We start from the raw sequence: 26,753 nt of genomic DNA, 5'->3' as shown, positions 1-26,753 counted from the left end.
AATAGCCATGTGCATTGACGAATTGTCACACATCTATAACGGATCTCTATTCCGCAAATATACACATGCTTTCATCACTTCTCAGTAGGCTTCACATGAAAGCTTTATTGTTTCTAGATTCTTCTCATGAACCATACTGGTTTGGAAATCAGACACTTCCAGTCTTTCTCAAATTAAAGCATTCTCAAACTTTTTTAATCCAGTTTTTAACTTTAAACTTTTATTTTGCTGACCACAAAAAGGAAATAGGAGAGTATAATGATCTTAGAAAGAAGGCAAAACTGCACTAACCTGAGATATATTGTAATTATTGTTTGCTGTGGCATGGTCTTGCCTTCTCTTGGCTCCCAGAGAGACGGTTTCTATGATATGTCTACAAGTCAGCATTCAGTCATATAAATGGGAGAAATCATTGCTGAGGACACATGACACATACTGAGAGACCAGGCTGATAAAAACTCTTATGAATTTCTTATGCAGAATGAACTAAAATCCTAAGAAATGAGCACAATGATTACTAAAGCTCCAACAAAGTTAAGCCAGAAAACAAAAAACCTGTGCTTCATTTATCCAGGTGTGGAAAAAAACAGAAAAAGCACTTTGTAACTAGGTTCAATGGAAAGGAGGAGGCGGGAAACAGATGAAACATCAAAATAATGTTTAATGAAACACAAAAACAAAAACATAAACACACACACGTGGCATCTGCGTAAGGCTCTCTCCCGAACTGCCGCTTCTCACCACACTTATCCCTCTCCTTGGCTGATAAGCCTGATTGATGCCCTCCTCCTACTCGTCACACACTTGTGTCATAACAACTTGCGGCCCATTACAGCAAACTTTGACTTCCACTTTTGTTGCTCTCCGAGGATGTCATAGTGTACAGTTGTGCCTGCAGCTTAACCAGAAATATACCTCTCAGCCAAAGAACAGGTGTTTTACATCTCCCCTTGACTGAAAATAAACAATTTTGTAATTAACTACTAAAAGGAATATTGCGGGTTCGATACAATTTAAGCTTAATCAACAGCATATTACCACAAAAAAATATTTGAACTCATGCCTCCTTTTCTTTAAAAAAGTACAAATCTAAATTACACTGAGGCACGTGGAGTGAATGGGGCCAATTGTTGGAGGGTTTAAAGTCAGAAATCCTTGTTTAAACTTGTGTATAATTTGAGTTGTAAGGTTGTTTAATTTGTGTGTAAAGCAGTTGGAATGGAAAGGAGGAGGCAAGAACTGACCTGGCAATATAAACAATATTTTAATGATTAACTTAAACAAAAGACAAACACAAACACACATAACGTACATGTCCGTAAACAATCTCTCTCTCGTCGCACCACCATCCGCAATTGGCCTTTATCCCTCTCGGAGGCTTAATTAGCCTGATAAGGGACCGGGTGTGTATAATCACGACCCGGCCCCGCACTCCGCCCTGTCTCCTTGTTGTTTTAGGGTTTAAGGCTTTATTTCGTCATGGCAAAATTGAATAAAACTTTACACAGAAAAGGTTAGTAAGTGGTTTTATCCCACTAAACTCATGTTAACATGCACATTGTTTACGTTTAAAACAGTGAGTATTTTAACGTTTACGGATTGACCATTCACTTTCACTAGTAGCTTTCACACATAAAGCCTTTTCCAGAAAATGAAATGCAATTGTCAGTTTAGAGGTCCTGTGTGAACAATACTAAAATAATTTGTCTATTTCCCTATATGAGAAGTCATAGTGTACATTTGTTGATTTGAACATTAACTGAAGCTCCTGATCCATATCTGCATGATTTTATGCATTGCATTGCTGCCACACGATTGGCTGATTAGATAATCGCATGACCAATAGGTGTACTGGTGTTCCTAATAAAGTGCTCAGTGAGTGTTTATCTCAGAGTTAAATGGCATTTTGGTGCCGATATGTGTGTTGTAGTGAAAAAGAAAAAAAGACGGTAAAAACTTTGCATGTGTGAATAGCAGATGTGGTATATTTACCATAAAAGGCAATCCAGCATTTTTTTTTAAATGTAATTTACCATTTAACAGTGTGTGTGAAGGGCTATTGTAAGTGCATTACTGTAACACAGATTCTTTTTTATATACAGGTGAAACTCGAAAAATTAGAATATCGTGCAAAAGTTCATTAATTTCAGTAATTCAACTTAAAAGGTGAAACTAATATATTATATAGACTCATTACAAGCAAAGTAAGATATTTCAAGCCTTTATTTGATATAATTTTGATGATTATGGCTTACAGCTTATGAAAACCCAAAATTCAGAATCTCAGAAAATTAGAATATTACATGAAATCAATAAAAAAAAGGATTTTAAATACAGAAATGTCGGCCCTCTGAAAAGTATAATCATGCATATGTACTCAGTACTTGGTTTGGGCCCCTTTTGCATTAATTACTGCCTCAATGCGGCGTGGCATGGATGCTATCAGCCTGTGGCACTGCTGAGGTGTTATGGAAGACCAAGATGCTTCAATAGTGGCCTTCAGCTCTTCTGCATTGTTTGGTCTCATGTCTCTCATCTTTCTCTTGATAATGCCCCATAGATTCTCTATGGGGTTCAGGTCAGGCGAGTTTGCTGGCCAATCAAGCACAGTAATACCATGGTCATTGAACCAGGTTTTGGTACTTTTGGCAGTGTGGGCAGGTGCCAAGTCCTGCTGGAAAATGAAGTCAGCATCTCCATAAAGCTTGTCTGCTGAAGGAAGCATGAAGTGCTCTAAAATGTCCCGGTAGACGGCTGCGTTGACTCTGGACTTAATTAAGCACAGTGGACCAACACCAGCTGATGACATGGCTCCCCAAACCAACACAGACTGTGGAAACTTCACACTGGACTTCAAGCATCTTGGATTGTGTGCCTCTCCATTCTTCCTCCAGACTCTGGGACCTTGGTTTCCAAATGAGATGCAAAATTTGCTCTCATCAGAAAAGAGGACTTTGGACCACTGAGCAACAGACCAGTTCTTTTTTTCTTTAGCCCAGGTAAGACGTTTGACATTTGAAGCCCATGTCCAGGACCCGTCTGTGTGTGGTGGCTCTTGATGCAGTAACTCCAGCCTCAGTCCACTCCTTGTGAAGCTCCCCACACATTTGAATGGCCTTTTCCTGACAATCCTCTCCAGGCTACGGTCATCCCTGCTGCTTGTGCACCTTTTTCTTCCACACTTTTCCCTTCCACTTAACTTTCTATTAATGTGCTTTGATACAGCACTTTGAGAACATCCAACTTCTTTTGCAATTACCTTTTGAGGCTTTCCCTCCTTGTGGAGGGTGTCAATGATGGTTTTCTGCACAACTGTCAGGTCAGCAGTCTTCCCCATGATTGTGAATTCAACTGAACCAGACTGAGAGACCATTTAAAGGCTCAGGAACCCTTTGCAGGTGTTTAGCTGATTAGAGTGTGACACTTTGAGCCTACAATACTGAACCTTTTCACAATATTCTAATTTTCTGAGATTCTGAATTTGGGGTTTTCATAAGCTGTAAGCCATAATCATCAAAATTATATCAAATAAAGGCTTGAAATATCTTACTTTGCTTGTAATGAGTCTATATAATATATTAGCTTCACCTTTTAAGTTGAATTACTGAAATTAATGAACTTTTGCACGATATTGTAATTTTTCGCGTTTCACCTGTATATATATATATATATATATATATATATATATATATACTACAGGGCTGTTGAATGCTTGATTCTGATTGGTTGAGAACGTTCTAAGGTGTGCAATTATTTTCAGGAAACGCACGGCTAAAGTAGTTCCAGGCAGGTCTTGACCGCATTACAGTTCCATATCACTTCGCGTAGTCAACTGTAATAACGGAAAATAGGATACAATTCATAACAAGAAGTGACAGCGACAAATCCACTTCAACTTCAAGAGGAAAAAAAATGACAGACTATTTTGATTTTCCGGAAGTAAATTTTAATATTTATGGTGAACATAAACATTTTAACAACTGGGCAACCGCAGTATTGGATAGCTCAGATGAAAAAACAAATAAACGGAAGAGGACATCAAAGGCAGCCGGCAACAACAAAAGACATAAAACAATCAGCGAAGAACAGCTAGACCAACTCGAGGGCGAAAAACATGAAGAAAACACCAAAAAAACAACAGCTTGGGCTGTCAATGTGTTTAACGACTGGCTTAAGCCAAAAAATACTGTGGACAAACTAGAGAGAGACGGGGCAGACTCTTTAAATACCCAGCTGCAGGCTTTCTATGCCACTGTCCGAAACGCATCTGGCGCAGAGTATTCAGTGTCAAGTTTTCTCTCCCTATGAGCTGGACTGAACCGCTATATATCCAAATACAATATCATAGGACAGACAGAATTCAAATCATCCAACGACGTATTCAAGGCCGTCCTGAAAAAGTTTCGCAAAGCTGGGAAAGACTCCAGTTCTCATCATCCTCCCATTTTGACTGCTGAAATAGAGCGCATTCGCAACTCTATGTATCTGTCACCAGACACAGCAGCCGGGCTGGTTCGCAAAGTCTGGTTTGATATTCAGCTGAACCTGGCAAGGAGGGGGCGTGAAGGAAATCGGGAATTAAGAAAGCATTCGTTCGTCATTAAAAAAGACGAAAATGATGATGAATATATTTGCTTATCTTATAATGCAGAAACAAAAAACCACAAAAAGCCCACCGATCCCAACAAAGACTGCTACCGAGGATTCATGTTTGCCAATACAGGGGACCCCTTTGCCCTGTTAAAAGTTTCAGAAAGTACATCGCCAAATGCCCACCTAATGCCACATCCTTCTACCTTCATCCACTGAAAGTCCCACAGGAGGAGCTTGATGGGAGAGATTGCTGGTATTCCCACGAACCGATGGGTGTAAACTATCTTGGAAACATGCTTCCGCGTATCAGTGGGGCAGTCGGCTTATCCAAAAGATACACCAACCATTCATTAAGAAGCACTGCAGTTCAAAAGCTGTCAGAGGCAGGGCTGGAGAGCAGACAGATCATGTCTGTCACAGGGCACAAGTGTGAAACAAGCCTGAGAAGCTGCTGGGCACCTTCCGCTAAAGATAGAAAGACATGGAGCTTGATCCTCTCAGGAAACAAAAGTACAAACGAAAATCAAGCCAAGGATCACCAGGGAAAAAAAACCTCTGCTAACATGCAGCCCAATGCGCTTGATCTGCCATTTTCGATGTCTGACTTCACCATCAGTGGAAACGTGCAGTTTAATTTTAATAAATAAATTTATTCGAATTAACGAATTAATTATAACGTATGAATTAATAAATAAATTAAATAATATGACGCACATGATTTTCTGTCTCATTATTGCAACCTCTGTCTCTCTAATAACTACACTAATAACTGCATTAGTCTGCTGTCAGTGGCTCAAACCTCCGTTACTAACTCTAAAATGACGCTTTGGAATTAGCAACGGAGGCATGGGATTAGATGCGTAAGAAATTAGTCCTACATACAAGAGCGTTTTAATGACAAAAACTTGACAAACGTCTAGAATCACATCATCTGAACAATGTTTCGAGGTGTGGTAACTGTAGTATAAGCGAATAATTGACTCCGGGCGTTGAATTATTAGAAAATAATGCACACCCGGTGTAACGCCACTCGGCCTGCGTCGTGACCGCATTACCACCCCGGGTGTGCATTATTTTTCTAATAATTCAACGGCCGTCGTCAATTATTCCTTACATATACATTTTCTTTTTTATACATTTTTGTGTTAATCAACATTATGCCACAAATACTATCGATTGATCACAACTTGTGCTGAACCCGGAATATTTATTTAAGACTGAGTTGGTCTAGCACATTGTACCTTTGGACAATGGCATAGACTTGGTTTGAACATTGAGAGGGATCAAATGTGGGTCAAGGGGAGGGTTTCATTACAACACATTGCACAATGCATAATAACAGTTCAAATTAATGCACAGATAGATAAAAAAAAAATAGTTTTTTTAAGTATATTCAGTGTAGGGATGCCGTGGTAAGTTTTTGACTGTTAGAATATCATCTGTGAAATAATTTGTAGTTAACCGATTTTAAAATTATATGAACATTTTCATATTATGCAACAGCACTGATGCAAAAAAATGCATATCATAAAACAACTGAATAAACGTCTATGTGGACGTATTTCTGGGGGATATGTGGATGCCAAGGGAAGCCCTACAATAAGAAAACTGATAAATACACACACACAAATAGGAGGTAATAAGAGATGCTCTAATCTAGAGCACACCACCGCTTATGCGCATTCCGAGCTCAGTGATGTGCTTAAGTGTAACAGAGTGTTTCAATAGTGCATAAAAGTGCATAATAGATTATAGTGGGTGCATAACATGTAGTTCACTGCATTAAACAGTTTATTCTTCTGCATCAGTTTATTAAAGCAATCCGTTGTTCTGTCAGACACCCCAACCTAAAGAATCGGCAACAGACTCTAAAAACTGTCCACAACACCTTAAAAATAAACCTTTGGACAATGTATAATACTGGGAACATTGCTTACAGCAGCAAAAGTCAGATCATGACTAAAATGTACATTTATTGTTGAATGTGGTGAATTTGTACAGAAGCAATGCTTTAAATAATGAGGACTTTTTAAGATGCAACTTTTCAAAGTTAACTCTCACTGTAACGCTTTACTGTTAATTTACAGGTAATTTCTAACCATATTCTACTGTATTTCCATAAAACAGTAACATGCTGTATCTGTAACAGAATGGTTGTAAAAATACAGCAGATTTCAGTTTTCAGCCTGTGTAATTCATAATACAGTGTCATACTGTAGAGAAATTGCATTCTGGGATTTATTTCCTTCGCGCTCATTTCAAGTTCAAAAAGTTTCTAAGACATACATTTTAACTTCTAGATTTTAGACATAAAAGTGTTTTTTGTGTCTACTCTTTAGGGATTAATGTGATGATGGGAACAGACATTTGTGCCTGTACTGCAAAATTGATTTGTCAGCAGAACTTAATGAACAAAACCCAGAAATAGTTATTTGTGTAAATAAGATAAGCCAGTGGTGTGTGAATTTGTGTGTAGTTTTTGGTACGCTTATCTAGCGTTTGCCTATGACGAAGGATAAATGGGCGGCGCTGCGTGAAAAGACGGACTGATATGGTAAGCCAATCTTATTGGAGCATTTTGTTCGCGTGAACGGTTTGACCTTGATAACATTAGTTATTGCTTTTGCTTAGTCCCAAGCAAACAGTTCTCACTGTTTTCAACTCTTCACCCAGTAACTTTGATATTTCACGTTATATGTCCAAATGTACTATATCGTTCAAACAACCTGCTCTAAAAAGCTTTTGGTAATGTTATTGTGTCAGTTCTGTGATCGTGCTTTTGAGTCTGTGTTATCATTGTGCCGGCACATGAAAATCCATAGTCATGTTCCTAATGCTGATTTTAAATGTGGCATTCCAGATTGCTTCAGATTCTTTAGAAAGTTTCCTGCTTTCAAGGCTCATATCTACAGGGATCACAAAAAGAGGGCCACAAAGACATCTGTGGAACATGTAGGAAGTGATGCTTTCACTTTAGTCTGTGACATTGATTTATGTCAAGAAAAGTGTAGTGATTTGAAAAACTTCATTTTACACTTGAAGTCTCATATCAAAGAAGGCACCATAGTGCCTTGCCCGTTTCAGTGTAACAAAAGATTTTCTGTAGCATCAAAACTGAACTCACATATATCTAGAAATCTTCAAACCTCTTCAGCAGAAAGGCTACATGATAATATGCGGAGCTGGGGGGTGGCCAGGAGTGGCCATAATGTTGTTCATTTTTTGGCACAATTGAGTTCTTTAGAGGTGAAACCATCTCTATACAAATGTACAAATTTAACATGTGTGCACACCAAGGTTGCCAAACCTCTCTGTCCTGGGTGTCATTGAATCCCCCCACCCCCACCCTGCATGCACTAAAAACTGATAAGAGGAGAAAGTGTTTTTATAAAAGATAATTTTAAGTTTGTGGATCCTGTCCCCATCTGTCTTGGTCAAAATAAATCTGGCAAGGAAATCTTTGCACAGTATATTCCTATTTTGCAAAGCTTTGAAGCTCTGTACTGCTGTAAATCAGTGATGGAACAACATAAGAATACACAATCTGAAGTCAGAACGAAAGATATCCTCTGAGAAATATTAATGAAAACTTGTTGTTCAAAGATGATACAGATTCATTAGCTTTAATCTTGTATCAAGATGCTTCTGAAGTTGCCAATCCTCTCGGATCAGTTAAGAATAAACAAAAGATTCTTGCCGTTTATATGACACTTGCAAATCTGTAGCCTCACAGTAGGTCATGAATTGACCATATGCAGCTGTTGTGTAGAGAACAAGATTATAGTTTTTTTTTGGACAAGATTTGTCCAAACTAGATCTTGAGGAAAATGATGTTGCCTTAGCTGGTGGAAATGTACACAAAGGTACATTGTGTGTGATAGTTCAAGTTAGCCTTGGATCACATGCTATTGGTGGCTTTGTTGAAATTTTCAGTAGAAGTAACAACTTTTGCAGATGTTGTGAGATTGACCATCAAACATTTCACTCAGCACCACAGACAAAGGCATTAAATAGAACTGTGAAGTCGTATGAGCAGAATCTCAAGGATTTGGATGCTGATGGAGCTGGAAGTATAGTTGGTATAAAATGTAATTCCCTCTTTAATGACCTGAAATATTTTCATGTTTGCCAGCCAGGATTACATTACCTTTTTGAAAGGATTGTGTAATTTGACCTTGCATTGTGTATTGATCATCTTGTGAATCAGGAGAAACAGTTTACTTACACTCAACTAAATCATCGCATTAACCATTTCAAGTATCTTGGGAATTATGCACATGATAAACCAGGTGACATAACCCCTGGAAGTGAGAAATTAACTGGAAATGCAGTTCAGAATTGGTGCTTGCTCAAGCTTTTACTTCTTTTGGTGGAAGAAAAGATTTCCAGTCAAATTGAAAATGAGGTATGACAGTTAGTACTTAAACTCAAACAGATAGTATCTGTGCTCCTTCAATTAATGTTGGTCAGATTGCATATTTATCACTTCTAATAGAAGAGTATATCTCCACTACATGTGTCATTACATTTTGAGAGTAAGCACTCATACTTTAAACAGTGTGCAAGAAAATTGCACAACTTTAAGAACCTGAGTGCTACATTTACAGAAAGACCTCCGCTTCTGCAGGCTTACCAAAATGCAGGAAGTCCTTTTCCTGAAAATGTTGTAGTAGAGAGAGGGACAGAGTTTCGTGTAAATGACAACATTCGAGGATCTGTTGCCTGCCATGACTTTCAGCCAGGGAATATGGTGGCATCCAATGAAGTGTCTGTAAATGGAACACTTTACAAAAATAACATGCATGTTATATTGTAGAAAAATTATGAGGCAATTGTGTTTGGGAAGATTCTGTTGATTCTTGTTCATTACTAATCCAATGTGTATTTTGTCACAAAGAAATGCCAGTCTTTTTGTCTCATAGACCAGGGAGTTCACTGCTTGATGTCACAAGGCTTCAACAAATAATACAGGCAGTATTCCTTGAATGTATTCAGGTCACAGACTTGGGTCAAAACACAGGTAAATCGGTCCACAGGCAAACAAATCCAAAACAGTAATCCAGAGACATAAATCCAGTAAACATAAGCAATGGTCATAACAGTAGTCAGAAACAATGGCAGAGAAACAAACACTTGGTAAAGCATATAACTGGCAATACTTTACAATATGGGAGTGTGAATGCAAGGCTTATATACAGAGCAAACAGGAAGTGACATGGCAGTAACTGACGTGGCAGGAAACAGGAAGAGACAGAGTTCAGTATTCAGGTGAAGGCTCCCTCTGGTGGATGGGAGCCTGCTCAGATGTAACAGATGTACAGTTTATGGTGTAATTCTTGTGGCACTAAATTTTTTTTTTTTATAAACCACAGGAGAAAAAAAAGCACTGTGGTTCTACAACCTGTTGAAGTTCTCCCCTTGGTTCCCCCTGAAACCACCTCTACTCTTGGTTCACCACTATCAAGCTCCTCAAGCACATCAGCAAGCAGCCCATCATCAACCAGTGTCACATTCATGGCCTGAAATTCACTTAAGTTAAGTTCACTGGAACTTAATTCCAGAAGGTCTACAGTGTGCTGTTACTAATAGCCAGAGACCTTCCCCTGCTGACGGATGACAAATTATTAGAATCCTTGCTGAAGAAATGAGAAAACAACCCCACCAGATCACAGTGACTTACTATAACTCACCAAATATTCAGGCAGTATCCAAAGACTTTGGCCGACATGATTGGTGACAGGAAGGTTGGTAGTAGATATGTATCTCTTCTCTTACAGCTGAAAGTATGCATAGAGCATCTGAATCGCAAAAGTACACTAAGTCATCATCGGACCCAAAGTAATGACACAGGACCTAGTAGAATACGAATTTCCATTGACGAGTATGGTGGTTCAAGATGGCAGCCTGATCTTACACATGGTGAAAGTTATGACAGTCTTGAAGTGAAGCATCAGAGGATGAAGGAGATATATCTTTATGAAGGAATCTCTTGAGCAGAGAAAGATGTTTGCAAGCTCATGGAGGGGACGTATTGCCTCAAGCATCACATGATAAATGCAACCTCATCACCAATCATGACAGATTTAAGAACCAAATGGCAATATCTCTTCATACAGAGGCATATATATATATATATATATATATATATATATATATATATATATATATATATATATATATATATATGGCCATTTTGAACTGCTCCCTGACAAAAATGTGCTCTGACTTTTGGAATTGTCAATTAAGGAGTGTGGACAAATCATTATTCAGTTCTTTAAAAGCAAGCCAACCAATGATGATATTCGGACCATACTTTCCAGAGGTGAAGACGATGTGGCTGCCATGGTCCTACTGCTGCTCCTTGCACACTTCAAAGAATTGTTAGATGGCTGGTCCTTCAAGTAGATGTAAGTAGTTTATTCAACAAATCACATTCATTTGTAACATGTTTTTTTATGTCTTTTAATGATGGGTGTGCTGTCTTTTTTTATAATTTTGTTTCAGGAATTTGCAACTCCGTCTGACATCCAGCAATCTCTACATCTGCCAGGGAGTCCACGACATCTAATTCCTGGTATGTAAACATTAGGAAAGTTCATCTCTGTCACTCAGCCCAATGCAATCTGTATCTTGATACATTATGAATGATCCAATTAATTTAATAAGAACAAAGTTCAAGAAAACAACCATATGATATGATTCAGTGCTTTTCTAAAATGAGATGATGCAATGCGTTATAACACAATTTGACTGGATACAATGTGATGCAAAGAGTTCATTTCTAACTCTCTTATAATTACTTTAATTATAGAATAGCACTCATTTGCTCCTTTTTGCAGATCATCTTAGCAGAACTCTTGTCACTCACTGTGACAAGCATGCAGGAGCACATTCACATGCTTTAAAAAACACTTGTACATGAAAGCTCAGTGACCTGGTTCATAAAAAAAGCACAGTTTACACCATTTACTTAATAAAACAAATGCCAGTGTTCAATCATCTAATATGTTCTTAAATCCATATCTATATGTGCATTACTAATACACAGTCCAATGCGCTGCCTAGGCATGTTTTTAAATGTAACAGTTTTTTACAGCACATGACTGTGTGTCTTTGTGTGTGTTTAGACAGGGTCTCTGGCAGAGAGAGAGAGCGCTGATAGTGTGAGAAATATAAAATACATTTTAATTGGCTACTTAATATGTATTAAATAAATATCAGAGATGGTATGTTGAAACCACGATGTACAGATTAAGTCACAGTGGAACCCAAAATAGTATTGAAGTATTTTTTGTTTCATTTTCAAGTCAACCTCTAACCCAGATAGCAAAAAATATCCGCACGGCTTCTTTTTGCCGGCGTCCCTAAGCTGTCCGCTATAGGTGCGTCCCACTGGCGGGGATGAAACGTTTGCCGCCGAATTCGTCACTCCCATTTCTTGCGATATGCCGCCCACGAAAAGCTGGCGGGCCGCCCGCTTCATTTTCTCAGGCGGTTGCCTCGGGCTGATCGACCGCGGGCGGCTGGCGGCAAGCCGCTTTGAAATACAAGGATTTCTACTCTCAAAATCGACCAGCCATGTTGGCTATTTTTTGTTCCAAAGACATTAGGGTTTATAACAGTCTTGACTCTTGATTCCATGATAAGGTAAGGTTTAGGAAATGACATTTAAATTACTTTGAAACTCTGAAGCGATTATACAGTAATATATGTCAAATATATTGAATTATTTTATGCACTTGAAAATTGTTTACATTTCTTTGATTGCTGCGCATTTGAGACATGCACCAATAAACCAAAAAGAATTCCTTTTGTAAAACTTACTTGGCAATAAATATATTTATGATTCTGATTAGGTTTTAAAATAGATATTTAATTCATGGTATGAACAATTTAGCAGAATAAATTGATGAAGTTAGACTTTTCACGAATGCCTGACTATCAGTGAACAGTGAAAGACATCTGCAACATGGCCAAAATCTCGGGTAGGCCTATAATTTAATTTTTTTTATTAATTTGCAACCATGGTGATATCTGTCATAAACATGAAAATCCCTGTTTTGACGTGAAGGATAAACTCAATGAAAAAGCAAAATAATCCTCTGGTTTCACAGTTGCGCAGAAATTTCGTTTATGTCTACATTTTTTCCAACCTCGATTTTTTTTTGTTATTTTACCTTTTACAGGTTTTGCAATTATGACCTGTACAAATGTTTAAGAAAGTGTTAAAGTCCCTGTAAAGGCAATAAAAAAAAATGTAAACGCATTATAAATGTTAAAAATGTATTGCTAAAACACATTACAAAGACTGAACTGTGAAGTTCCGCTGTCGCCATATCTGTTTCCGGTTTACTTGCGCGTCGCCCAAAATGTCTGTTTTTACTCGATGTCTCCAGAATCTTCCGAAAATACTGGCGTCAGCGATGTTCATCGCATTGTTGATGCCTGGTCCCCTGCTCCGACAAGCAAGAGGGACAAGGGCTTTAAACTCTACATATCGAGTTATCTGCACAACTACAAGGGTAAGTATTTTAATCTAATGTGGTGTGCCGGCAGATAGCGGCTAAGCTAGTTCAGCCACGTATTCATTTTTTATGTAAGGTTAGTATAGAAGCTTGTTTTTTCTTAGTTTTAAAGCAGACTGTTTGTTAATTTTTGTGATAATTGTAATATAAATTATATTAACTTGCTCTCCTCTCAGTTTCTAATAAAGATCAGGGCACAGGTGAAGTCACTGTCAGGGCATTGTGCTACAGGTCCATGAGGAAAACAGACAAACCTCACAGTTTGAGTGTATGGTGAAGCTAGAATTGATAAGACCGCAGTTACAGGTTTGTTACTTTAATAGCCCGATGTTCCTGGGGACTCGGCTAAGGTTATTCATGTTTAATGTAACTCAAATCAAATGAAAACAGTTATTGTAGGCAGGTAAGTTTCCCTAACTGGTCCCTCTGTGTAAAATGCGTTCTTATTCAAGTTTTCAACTCAGTCATTCGCTTAAGATGCAATCTTGTGTTATAAGTATTAGGCTATCATGATTATACAGTGAGCAAGCTATATAAATAAGTATTTAATATAATAAAAGTGTAGAGCAACAACCAAGGGTGTAAGGTAAAGGCTGAATATTGTAGATTTATTACAATATGTTGCATGTTTGAATTAAAATACCTGTGGATATGCAGGAGCACACACTCTACAAAGGCCTGACTGGAGATTTGCCTGATCTATCCGTCCTTCAGGTGAGTAGGGATACAGCAATAGGAAATTTCACTGTACAGTATGATATATCAACCAAAATCTGTATACAAATATTTCATTATTTTCTTTTTCCTCCCCTTTTACAAACAAATATTCTGCTTCAAAGAAAAAAAATGAAATTGATGTTATCATAAGTGTTCTTCATTATGAACTTGTATGCCATGCATAACATACTGTGGATAGAAATTACAGGGAAAGTTACTGGTATGATAATTGTGGTTATATTATATTACTATTATATTTAGTGTATTGCTAATCAATATATTGTTACTTCCCAGGTGACAGCTGCTCACTTCAAGAGCAGGTGAAGCAAGTTGGGACAATGTTGAAGACATTTGCTCAGCACTGGCCAATCGGGTACAACTTGCAAACAACACCTGTGGTTGTTGGTTTAATTCCCACTGGGGCCACCTGTACATGTAGTAGACCTAGATATAAATGTCATAGTTTAGTAGTTGAAGGACCAGGACTGACTACTTTATTCTTTTATTCTGGGAACCCCTGTAGGTGCAGATCAAACCCTAATGCTGCGACGCCTTGGAGTTTGGCGATGTTGTGCGTAGCATGGACAACAAAATGCTATGCTGCAACATTTCAGTGCCAATGTGTCTGTTGGAGAGTTATCCCTGCCAGGGGATCTGTTACTCCCCCCTAGACACCCAGGAAGATTTGGCATTGCTTGACAACAGTTTGAGGCAGGATAAAGAGCTCCAGCAACGATTTGTAAGTGTGCCGATTTCGTTTATAACGCCATAGGGTAATCTAAAATGTAAAATTAAGATCGTACACTGTATATTCTACAGTCTGAATCCACAGCCTGTCACATTTTAAATTTATGAGAAGCTTCAGAGTAATGTAATTTGTAACATGTTTTTTTTTGTATTTTCAGCTTCGGTTTTTGGCAATCAAATGTGGGAGGGACCTAAAGACAACCGTGTGGCGAATGCTTCAGAGTATCTTCTCTAACCACCTTTCCATCAATACAACCTGGACTGGTGTAGGGGATAAAGCATGTTTTAGAGACATGTTCCTGAAGACCATTGTTCAAAGTAAGTTGGATATTTTTTTATATTTAAGTAGATGTGTATGACCTTATGCCATTCAAATGGAATGACAGATCTTTATTTTCTACAGGAGCCATCCGGAAGAACCCGGCAACCCAGGATGCCACTGATGAGGCGATCCAGGTTAACGCTACGCGTTACCTGAAAGGAGCATCTGAACATGAAGGTGGAAAAGGCACCGCGACAGCTGAGAGGGACCCACAGCCGACCCCTTAAACCTAGGCTGATTACTGACACCCCAGCATCACTGACAACTGGAACCCTTTCTTTATCCTGCAGTCAGTAACATCAAGACCCCTAAAAAAGCCTGCTAAATGTGTCAGACTACACTCACCCAATCCACACTGTTCACTGTGGAAATTGCTTTTTTTTTTTTCTTTTCTCTCGTAACCCTGCTTTGAGGGCAGCTCCTTGGATGAATATGGGATGGTTTGTCCTTTTATACAGGCGCACGAGGATTCACTGAAGATATGCCAATTTGCACTGCCTCATTCTGGAGGTCGGGGAAAACCGGTGATTCTTAGCCCACTACGCCACGCAGTCCCCAACCTCTCCAGACATTCTGATTGGCTGTGTTCTCTACAGCCAGATTTTCTGCTGTTAATTATATTTATTCCCACTTGTTGTCATGTGTAAGTTGAATGTCAAAATATATATTATACCTGTTATCCTGCACATTCCTTGATACCAAAGATCTCAATTATTTCATATACAATTTGCTGCTTATTTCATTGTTACAGTGCTTAACTATTCTATTTTTAAATATAGCTTGTAAATCCTAGATTATACATCTAATACTTGATATTTGCACATTATCTGGTATCAAATATTCTACTTACCGTGACTTTAGTATTGGCTTATTTCATTCGTCAGTGCTTAACGATTCTATTATAGTTTGTAAATCCTATTTCATGCCTGATATTTGATATTGCACATTAACTAGCACCAAAAATTCTACTTTCATTCCGTCACAGTGCTTAACTGTTATTCTATTGTTAAATATAGCTTGTAAATCCTTGTGCCACAGGTCAGCATTGCAGTTATAATGGTATATTCTACTCCAGAGCTTTACTCTATTTTATTACCACTTAACCTATTGTTAGAAATGACTTGTAAATATGATGTTATACCTCAATTTATTTGGTATCCTGCACTTTATTTGGTACCAAATATCCTCATTGCTTATGTTTACTGGTAATTCTTTTCATCCCAGAGCTGACCTCTTTATATTATTAACAATTATTGTAAGTGTTACAATAGTGTTTTTTAAAAATACATTTTTTTTTTACCAAAACTGAATTGGAAACCTGCATGTTCTTTAGTGTGTGTGTGTGTGTGTGTGTGTGTGTGTGTGTGTGTGTGTGTGTGTGTGTGTGTGTGTGTGTGTGTGTGTGTGTGTGTGTGTATATATAATGTTTGTATTTTTCTGTTATTTATATTTCAGTGATCTGACATCTTGTTTCAATGACAGTTACTGTACTTTGAAATGTGGAATTAAAACGCCAAATGGAAATTTGTCTGGTTTGATCAATCATTATTCTTGATAAACTGCATGCTATAAATATATATATATATATATATATATATATATATATATATATATATATATATACAATAAGCGGCGGCAGATCGCTCGGAAAAAGCGTTTGCCTCTGATGGTCCGCCTTCGATATAACGGTGGCGGAACGGCGGATAGCCAGCGGGCCGGCCGCGGAACGGAGGCGGCAGGAAGGCGGCTGCCGCTTTTAAAAAGCGGCTACCGCCGGCGGTGCGCCGTCAAACGTGTTTGCGATATCGCCATTCTGCCGTTTCTACTGCCGCCGGAGCACTGCCAGCGGCCCGCCGACTTATTGCTATCTGGGAAGCAGCCAGCAGTGGATGTTGAGCATGGAAGGTCAAGTTGTGTGTGAAGGAGCACTTCCCAACTTTGTCTCTGGCCTTGCAGCGCTGTTTGCCGCATTCTACAATTTCAACCTCCAGTATCAGGAAGATGCAGCGTGAGCCCTTGAATTTGTTAGACTAAACATCCCGGCCAAGTACGGAAACACAAGCAACTAATTATTTCCTCACTTTAACCGATTCCAACCTTTGGAATATGCAGCATGTCGTCCGCCACGACCTACATCTACCTCACCTCAACAAACAACCCACAAGCAGTCCACGATGGCGAGGTACTCGGCAACAATGCCTTATGTGAAATCCTCCAAACGATTTTTGTAACATTTTATTTATTAAGTTCAATAGTTTCTTTAACACTTATATATTTAATCTTCATATAAGATATAAGAAAGGAGATTTGTTTAAATTTGATTTTGTTTTTGAAAACTAAAACAATTTTTTGTTTGCATTAATAAGAGTGGGTAAATTACAAATACAGTGGTTAAATTCATCAATAATTATCGATACCAAATGATATGAAACATTATACCGTGATACATTTTTTAGCCCAGCCCTAAGTTTAATACAGTTGTTTCTGAACAATATATTGCATGTTTAACATTTTCATCTAGTCATTTATGCGATACACACATTGCAAAGGATACAAAAAAATTTAAGGAATATTGCAACCAAAAATGAAAATTTGCTGATAATGTACTCAGGCCATCCAAGACGTATATGACTTTCTTTTATCCAAGCTCTTACAATGCATACACGCAATGTCTTCTGAAGTGAAACGCTATGTGTATGTGAGAAACAAATCTATAATTAAGATGCTTTTAACTATAAAGAACCGCTTCCGGTCAAAATGTGATTGATCTGTGGTGTTTGTATTCCCCTGTCATCTTGTGAAGAATGCGGATCAATGACCTGTAAATGAGTGTCACGTAAGCACGCAAGTAAGAACTTACCTGCCGTTCATTTCCGGGTCAGTGATATGTTCTTCATATGTTCACTTGCATTGTATTCATAAGAGCTGGGATTTCCTTCTAAAAATCTTGTGTTCTGTTCTGATGAAGTACAAAAGTCATCTATATCTTTGATGGCCTTAGGATGAGTGTATTATCAGCAAATGTTCATTTTTTATTAAAGTCACAGAGTACATATTGCCACAGACAATATTGTTAATAAACCGATGGTGTGATAAGGAGTCAGCAAAGATGTACAGTAAACTTTAAATCTGGCAACCTGACTTCCAAAAGTTATACAGCCATATATCGGATAATATATACAGTTATATCGGATAATTCCCTCTCCGATGACTCCAGACAATAGATCCATTTCTCGACATCCCCTACTCTTTTTATATCATTAAAAGTGTTAAAACTAGCAAAGTGCACAAAGCTCACAACAGAAAACTTGGATAGTTATTTTTAATAAAAAATTATAATTGCAAGGATTCATACCTGTGAATGAAAATCCACCTCAGCATTATCTATAAATGCATTTTTCTAAATCCTCATCCAGTAATATTAAACGACTGTGAGGTCAAACATCCTGCGCAGAGCTTAAAAAATTAGCAGGTACCGCGTGACACCGCCGTCTAGTTGGGCAATACAATATGACACTTGCAGCCACGCAAATGCAAGACATCTCATACAAAATTATTTTCAGCATTGATTAAAAATATACAAACAAAGACATATGCACAAATCACCCCCTTCACAGCATTGAGGGGGACATGTGCTCCCCATCTCCCCCAATTCTATGCCAGTGCCTTTGGACACAGGTTGACCCCCATATTTCAGTGACAATCCATCCTTTCAATCATCACCCCCTGCAGCCAGGCTCTTGGCTGTAGTAGGCATGAGAGAGGAGGGGCACCTAAATAATCAGCAGCGTGCCCACCTGAAGTCAAAGGTGCCCTGTCACCACTACTTATAAAAGGACAGTTCACCAGTTCATCATTACTCACCCTCATTTTGTCCCAAAGTTGTTTGCCTTTCATTCTTTCATTGAACACAAAAGGAGATGTTCACTGTTTTTTTTTCCATACAACAAAAATGTATGGTGACTGAGGCTGTCGTTTTGCCTAACATCTTTTTTATTCCACGAATGAAAGCACAGCATAGCAAGGCAGCATGCCTTCCATTTCAGACACAACCAACTTTACAATTGAACCCAAAGATCTTGATTAGATCAAGTTTGTTTCAGGAGTGTTCGATTAGAGTTGGAACGAGACTATGCAGGAGAGTAAATTTCAAGGAGCTGCATGGATTGAGCACTCTTGTCATAGGAGAGCTAGATCTGGCTGCAAGTCCATGCACTCTGAGAACTCTGGCTCGGCGTATTTGTACACGGTGAGCTCAGCCAGTGTCATTCCAGCAAAGCTCGCTCCTGTTTGCTGAGTCACGCATCCTAGCAGCTGGCTCAATGTATCTGTCAACACTGATTCCCTTAACCTGACATGATCCTTTTCTGAAATTTACCAAGACATATTAACTACAGTACAGAGTTGAGAGCTTTACAACAGACATGGCCATTCACTTGCACTCTCTGATAAAATCTGTCAATGAAACTTGCAAAACATAGAGACCAGAGATCCATTAACATTAATGGAAATAAAGTTATTGATATCAATTTTCCCTGTCAGGAGAAATGGCAACAACATTTACTTTTTGTCACCAAGAGATACAAATTTTAAAGAAATAGCCTAGTTCACCCAAATTTTAATTGACTTGAAAATGTAAACACGTGACTTACTTTCTTCCTTGGAACTAAGACAAAATGTTGGCCTCAGTCACCACTCACCATCCATCCATCTTTGGGTTGTGGGGTTGGAACAGCATGATGGTGAGTAAATAATTATTTATTTATTTTTTTTGTAGAGAATTTTTTTTATATCTATTCCTTTAAATTCCAGCAAAAAATGGTACGTAAACCCTAATACTAGGGAAAATGTAATCATACAAATAAATAAACCTTGATGGGTATTTAGAACTTTTTCTTTCTTTTGAGTTCCCAAAACTTACACCTTTTAAGTAACCTGAATTGTAAAATGTTTTGAGTTTATTGAACTTGTCTCTTTAAATTTGGAACAACTTAAATTTAACTGAAACTGGGAAGGGTATTTTTATTCCCCAGTATGCTTTACATGGCACTCGACAGGTAGAGCAAATTTAAAATTAAGTGTTATATAGTGTGTCTTTGTGCAAGATGAATGTAAAGGGAATGTAAATGTTAGTGTTGAATGTTATGTTGTGTTGTGTTGTTTAGAAGAGTTTCTGTCAGGTTCAAGTTTTTGAAGGGTTACATTTATGGTGAATTGTGGAGCTTGAGATTAGCTTGAGGACAGGTATCAATATTAGATTGTTTTACAGTACTTGATACTGTAAAAATACTTTACTTTAAAAGTACTTTACAATAAACTTGATGAGCATCTGCAATGCTAATCAAAGCATGGTTTATCCAATTAGCATGAATTCAGCATGCTAATGTTCACTCGCTTGTTCTAGCTAGGTTCTCTCTGATATATTTAAGTTGAGACTACATGGTGATTTCGAATTCATTCAGTTAAACTTAAAGATAAGTACCACTAAAATGTATGAGTTCACTTTCTCAATATTTCAAGTTAAGAAAAAATAAATGTGCAAGAGTAGAACAAAATCAAAATCTAACAGTGCTGCTTGCTTAAACTTGTAATTTATTAACTTTTTTATGTTAAAGTAATAACATTTTATGTAACTGATTACCTCAAATTTGTTGAGTTCTGCTAGCTTATTCTGGTTTACAGTGTAGCCTGATGACTAAAGCCTATTGGTCATTCTGATCACTTTTACCCTCTCAAGGGTCAAGTCAAGGCACGACATAGCCTATTATTTCCCTTAATATTGCTTCTTAATATGTTCATATGCATTTTAAACACTCAATAATCTGTAGACATGTAAATATTTTAAATTGATATGTAATATCACTACAATAACACGGTAACTTTGGTGTTAGCCCCCACTGACAACAAAACAAGTTACATTTACAGAAAAACTAAAATACTAAGCGTCCTACACTGTTTGAGGCAGAGTTACGATGATGTTTTGACAGAAACTATGGTTGTCCTTGTACATTTCGAAGCAGGGGACGTCAAAAGGCTAGACAATTCGATGTTCGCCACATTTAAACAACAATATCCTGTCGCAACGACCCTCTTCGACTTATTTTGCATACATGACAAGAAATTGTCCGTGTCGTTTGAACTTACCTGTGGCAGGTGTCTCCGGCACCCATTTGAGAGGACCGATCTGGCGCACCTGAAACGCCGTCTTCACTTCGCGACAGCTGTGAGCACGCGCAACGGACAGTACCACGAGCTCCACAGCGAGCACCGTAATAATCCAGCTCACATTTACGCGCGACATGACGGCATTTCAGTGGAGGAATAAGTGCGATGGAATTGTTTGATGATAAAATATCGTTTGCAAAATGTGTATAGCCCGAGCTGGGGGGGGAAGAGGACAGAGTCTCTTGTTCTGGACTTTCACATGCTGCACCGGCTGTAGTCACGCTGCTGCATCCCGTTGAGTGAGAGTGTCACTAAATTCATTCAGCATGTGGGATCATTCAGAAATCTCTCTCTCTCTCTCTCTCTCTCTCTCTCTCTCTCTCTTCGAGTTTGACTCGCAGTTCATGTAAAATCTAAATTGATTGCTTGGTTTCCACATTTTTGTTACTGCCAAATATAAAATTTGATACAGATGTAATGTCAATGATCAAACAAATAAAATATTGTGTCCTCTCGTGGCAACTAATCAGCAGGCTATTTTGAAAAATGAGATACACTAACAGTACCATTGAACTACCTTTTTTTTGGACATTGTAGCCTATCATGTTAATACCATATTTTCTGGAAATGTAACATATCAAATTATTACCATCTGATACCATCAAATGTAAGTACCATAGTAATCCTATGTTTGTGTGTCCTTTATCAGGCTTAGTACCCCTAAATGCAGTTGTAAATAAAATAGTTCTATATCAAATGTTGGATTTTATGAAAAGAATAATAAATAAGTTCACAGATGAAATAATACATAATGACACTTAATAAACCTTAGTCTGAGTTTACACTGCTGCTGCTACTACTATTCTTTGAAGTACCTTAAAGTGCCATGTAAATACCACAGTATATTAATTCGGAGTGTCTATTTACACTAAGTGCAAATAGCCCATGTTGTTGGCAGAGGCTATTCACATGTGAATAACACATGCAGTGTTATTATTTAACTCTAATAGTGTTACATTTTTAACACCCTATTAGTACAGTTGGGAGTTTATGTACTCTATTGCAGTGTTATTATTTATGTGGCGGTACACATATATACTGTAAAAGTGTTAGATTTAACTCTGTTATTGTTACATTTCCAGTTTCATATCAAACTCAAGACAGCCATAACCAATTTTGGGTCAAATGAAGGCGGGCATATTTGCATTTTTTGTGATGGTGCAGAGACATTAAACTAGTTAATGGGTTAGAAATTTTGTGGATAAAGAGATTGGATAACTAAGTGACTATTTGCACTTCAGTAGTCTGGTAGAAACAGAGGATTTTACAACAAACTGCACCCCTATGTGCAGGGCTGGACTGGGAAGAGAAATCGGCCCGGGATTTAAAAAACATAGCAACTGACTATGACTATGGGGGGTCACAGAACGCAGCGGCTCATTTTAACTTATCGTGGCCCATTTGGCCCATTTTGCAGCTGGCCCACTGGCCCACTCGATTCTCCCGATGGCCAGTCCGCCCCTAGTCGGACCCAATGTGCGTTGGTCCACCGGGAAAATGTCTGGTATGCCAGTTTACCAGTCCCACCCTGCCTATGTGCAGATGTCGTAGCGCTTGGTGTAAGGATAGTATGTGAATGTAGTCACGTTGGAGATTCAGGTTCGAATCCTACCTCTTGATATACTTTTTCCCATGTCTCTAATCTTAATATTTCCTATTATACTACTCATAGTAATAAATCAAATAGATTCATCGCAGTGATTTGGTCACAGTGAAGGTCGGGATTTGAGAGAAATATGTGATACAGATAAAATGAACCATGGTTTTACTGTAGTCATGTGTTTTGGTGCAAACAACAGTGTATATAGTTCTGATGTACTGACCATGGTGTTACTACAGTATCATGTTATTAACAGTAGTTAATAGTAACCATGTTTAATTTTGTGGTTACTATGATTTTACTATAAAATTACCATGGTGATACTATAGTTACTGCAGTATAACAATGATACATTTTTGTTGGGTTAGGGGTTGGTGTAGGGTATCTGTTGGACTCCAAATAAACACAATAAAAATGCTGCAGTGATGCCATTATAATGTATGTTAGTATATAAATAGGGGTGTAAGAGTGTCTGCCACTATTTGCACTAGAGTGTAAATAGCATCTATTGCTGCCATATTAATTTGGTATTATTAAGTACAGTGGTTTTGTGCTAACTTCACGGTATAGTGCCTCTACCTTTTGTAGGAGTAACCTAATTAGACCAAAACCAACAAGGTTCTAAAAAGAACAATAGGTTGTTAAATGGTCATAATAACTGTCAGTAAGATGTGGAGTTGACGAAATTGTAGTAGACAACACACATTTTCATTCTATGTACTTTAAGTACAAAAAGAAGGCAGGCTTTGAGGCTTTCAGGCTTTGGGAGCAAGTTTCAGAAACACATTCGTTTGACAAAAACACTGCCTGCCCCATGTGAAAATCGAACACACTACCTTCAGATTATGAGACTGAAGCACGACCTACCATGCTAACGATGATGTATGTGAACATATGTAATGATGCTTCTAATTGGCTGATGAATGTTTGTATTGTAACTGTTGGTGATTATGACTGGTTGTGTAATTTTCCAAAAGGCACTTGAAGAAGGTTGTTCACTTTTTATTTCATTGTGCATGCGTTCTCAGGTTTAGCAGTGTGTTGTTGTTGTTGTTGTTGTTGTTGTTGTTGTTTTTCTTTTTTTTTCTGATGAGATGTCTCCCTCTGGTGGTCGAGTGGCTTCACTTTATGTAATGAATAAAGTTATGAAATTAAATGTTATGTAGGTTAAATATGGGTAAAGAAGGACAATTTTTAAAGTGGACGATTAAACTTGATCCCCATTAAAAAGGTTAAATATCTTTACTAAATTATTCTTTATGAAGTAAACAATTAACTTTTGGGAAGATTATATTACATTTTGATGCATGGCATATCTCATTTCACTTTGGGGAAAGCAATGGTAAGAAAAATGCATATATATTTGTGCTAAATCTTTTGGCTATATTAATCTTTGAGCCTATACACTGTTGTCCATTTGATGGAATTTTGTTGTCAAATTAAAATTATTATATCTTAAACAACAGGCTAAATATAATATTTTAAGTTAATTAATACAACTAATAAAACTAAAGCATTTAAAAAAAAGAATCGTAGCATTGTGCGGTGACACTGCTCCTGAAGCATACAGTAGTTGGATAAACTTGAATGGCCACTGCGGTCCATGTAACGCCTTGTAATCAATTTTTTTAGACCATATCAATCCAAATGCAAAAAATAGAAAGAAAAAAAAAAGTTTTTATGTTTGGGGAAATATTGTTATTCATTAAATGTGTTAAAATGTATATGTAGGGAAGATGTTATAAGGCTTCTAGAGAGAGCTGTAATTTCTTATATTCCAAATTGGGTTAATGAGCCTTTCAATATAGTGTTGAAGCTGTTGCTATGCAACAGATTTGTGTTCTTTCTGGGATGGTAAAATTTGTGCTCTTTATCTTGGAGTTAATCTAATTAATTTCTTTATCAATATTGCCCATCCATATTCTGCAGTACAATTATTCACATAAAAAAAATGGTAGGAAGGTAGATGGTGTTATTTGTGGCAGATGGGTGTTCAAATTCAGTATTTTTATACTTTTGAGTAATTCCGTGCTGCGGATTACATTTCAGTATATTTAATCCTGTTTCTGAGACTTGTCTTTATTTTTGTATTAATCTTTGTTTGGTTAACTTTTATGTGTTTTAATCGTTTTTTGTACCATATTTAATTGTATATCATATCCATTGCACATACTACCACTTTTATTTAAAAGTGTATTTATTTTATGGAAAAAAAAAGTTTTATTTGTGCTGTTACCATTAATATGATAACTAAACAGATTTGTGTTCCCTCTGGGAAGCCTGCTGTTCCCCTTATGACTGATGTGGAGAGAGAGAGGATAGAATAAAAGAGAGCTGCCCTTCTTCAAACACAGCAATGTCTGGTATACCCTCTCCTCTCTCATTCACACCCTAACACAACAAAGAGACTAAATTGGTGAAGAAGAGGGGGCCTATTGTGCAGACATCAAATAAAACATGGGCTACAAATAAAAATTCTGGGCCAAAACCGAAAATTCAGGATGCACTTGGCCGAAAATTAAAAAAAAAAAAAAAAAGTTATATATATATATATATATATATATATATATATATATATATATATATATATATATATATATATATATATATATATAATTGTATTAATATTATACTTTTAATTAATTAAATGAATCTGAATTGGAAAACTACAAATCAATAAAATTATCACACTTTTATTGAAAGTAACACCAAACTGGACAGAAAATATATTATAACAATATTAAATGTATTATTCTTTATTCAGTTCTTTAACATTCAAATTTAACAGATTTTTTTTTTTTTTTACCAATTATCCAATAAATGTAACGTTCTAGAAAACTCTAATGATATGCAATACAGCAGTCAAGTAATGAACTTAGCAGCTCTAGGCAAGCATCTTGCAAATACAAAAGTTTAAATATGCTACACAGTCATTTTAATTAAAACAACAGGCAGAACACAGAACGGCAGAGGGCCTCTATTCTGTTTATGTAAACGTATTTCCACTTTAATATAAAATTATTGTGCAAAACAGCAGTAATTGATCTAAAACCAAACTCAACTGTAAACGACAGATGTAGCCTCAAGTGAAGAACAAAGTTTTGCAGAAAAAAAAAGGAAAGAGCACAGACATCAAAACAAATGTGACAAATTTCAATTCTAGTGAGACTTTAGTTTAAAGCGTCATGGAGGAAGTCAAGTTGATCCTCTCTAACAGTAGCTGTCCTGACATGCCAAACAGCATTGAGGAGTAAAAGAGCCACACTGTGCAATGCGCCAAAAGAATTATAATTACACATCATCACCTTTACAAAATTGTTTCACGATTTTACATGAGTAAAAGTAGCTGTTATATTTTGACAAAACGTTATAGTTTAATGTGAAATAATCTAAAGGTAGAATCTATTAGATCTCATTTTTGTATAAACAGTGGCAGTTGTAGTTAAAGTTTCAAGATGTGTTTCAGCTAGTATTTATTTTTCATAAATACTATAATTTGTTATTATTATTACTATTGTTTAAGACTAGCTACACTGATCTAACCATGGTAATGAGGAGCCTTTCCTTCTGTAGTAGGCCTATGTATGTTCTGTTTGACTGATGTTTGAAATTTGGAAACAAACGGGATAATAATGGGCTCATATAAGTAAATATGTTCTTACATTTTTAAAAGGGGGGAGAGAAAACTTTCTATAGATTTAGTTGTTGGCATAAACAACAAAAATAATGTCACTTGATGCATGTCCTTGTACTGGAAAAGCATGAACAAAACAATGCAACATTAATGGAAATTATGTAAACCCAGGATACATTAAATACAGATTGCATTTGTTTTACAATGTAAAATCTGTCCTAAAGCAAAACCAGTTGAGAACCACTGAGTTAAAGGTACAGACAGGAGCAGTCTGGCCTCGCTATCGTGCACCAGTATATGTTAATTGTTAATAATCACAGGATATTACTATAAAAGTTCACACAGCTGATGTTATTTTTCATTTATTAGTTAATTTAACATGCTATGCTA

General features: G+C 37.2%; 1 protein-coding gene across 2 annotated transcripts in view; it reads right to left on the bottom strand.

Annotated features, from left to right (window-relative positions):
• The window catches only part of gpc5c (glypican 5c), a 214,124-nt gene extending 192,765 nt beyond the window's left edge, over nt 1-21,359 (bottom strand). For both annotated transcript variants that reach the window (XM_052133237.1, XM_052133236.1), the window contains exon 1: nt 21,049-21,359. In XM_052133237.1, the coding sequence (XP_051989197.1) occupies nt 21,049-21,205 (157 nt within the window). In that variant the 5' untranslated portion in view covers nt 21,206-21,359. The remainder of the gene's footprint in view (nt 1-21,048) is intronic.
• Nucleotides 21,360-26,753: the final 5,394 nt, after the last annotated feature.

Source organism: Xyrauchen texanus, chromosome 9 (assembly GCF_025860055.1).
Source record: "Xyrauchen texanus isolate HMW12.3.18 chromosome 9, RBS_HiC_50CHRs, whole genome shotgun sequence".
In the NCBI taxonomy this organism is placed as follows: Eukaryota; Metazoa; Chordata; class Actinopteri; order Cypriniformes; family Catostomidae; genus Xyrauchen; species Xyrauchen texanus.
The sequence above is the reverse complement of the archived record's forward strand: the minus strand, read 5'-3'. Positions and strand labels throughout refer to the sequence as shown.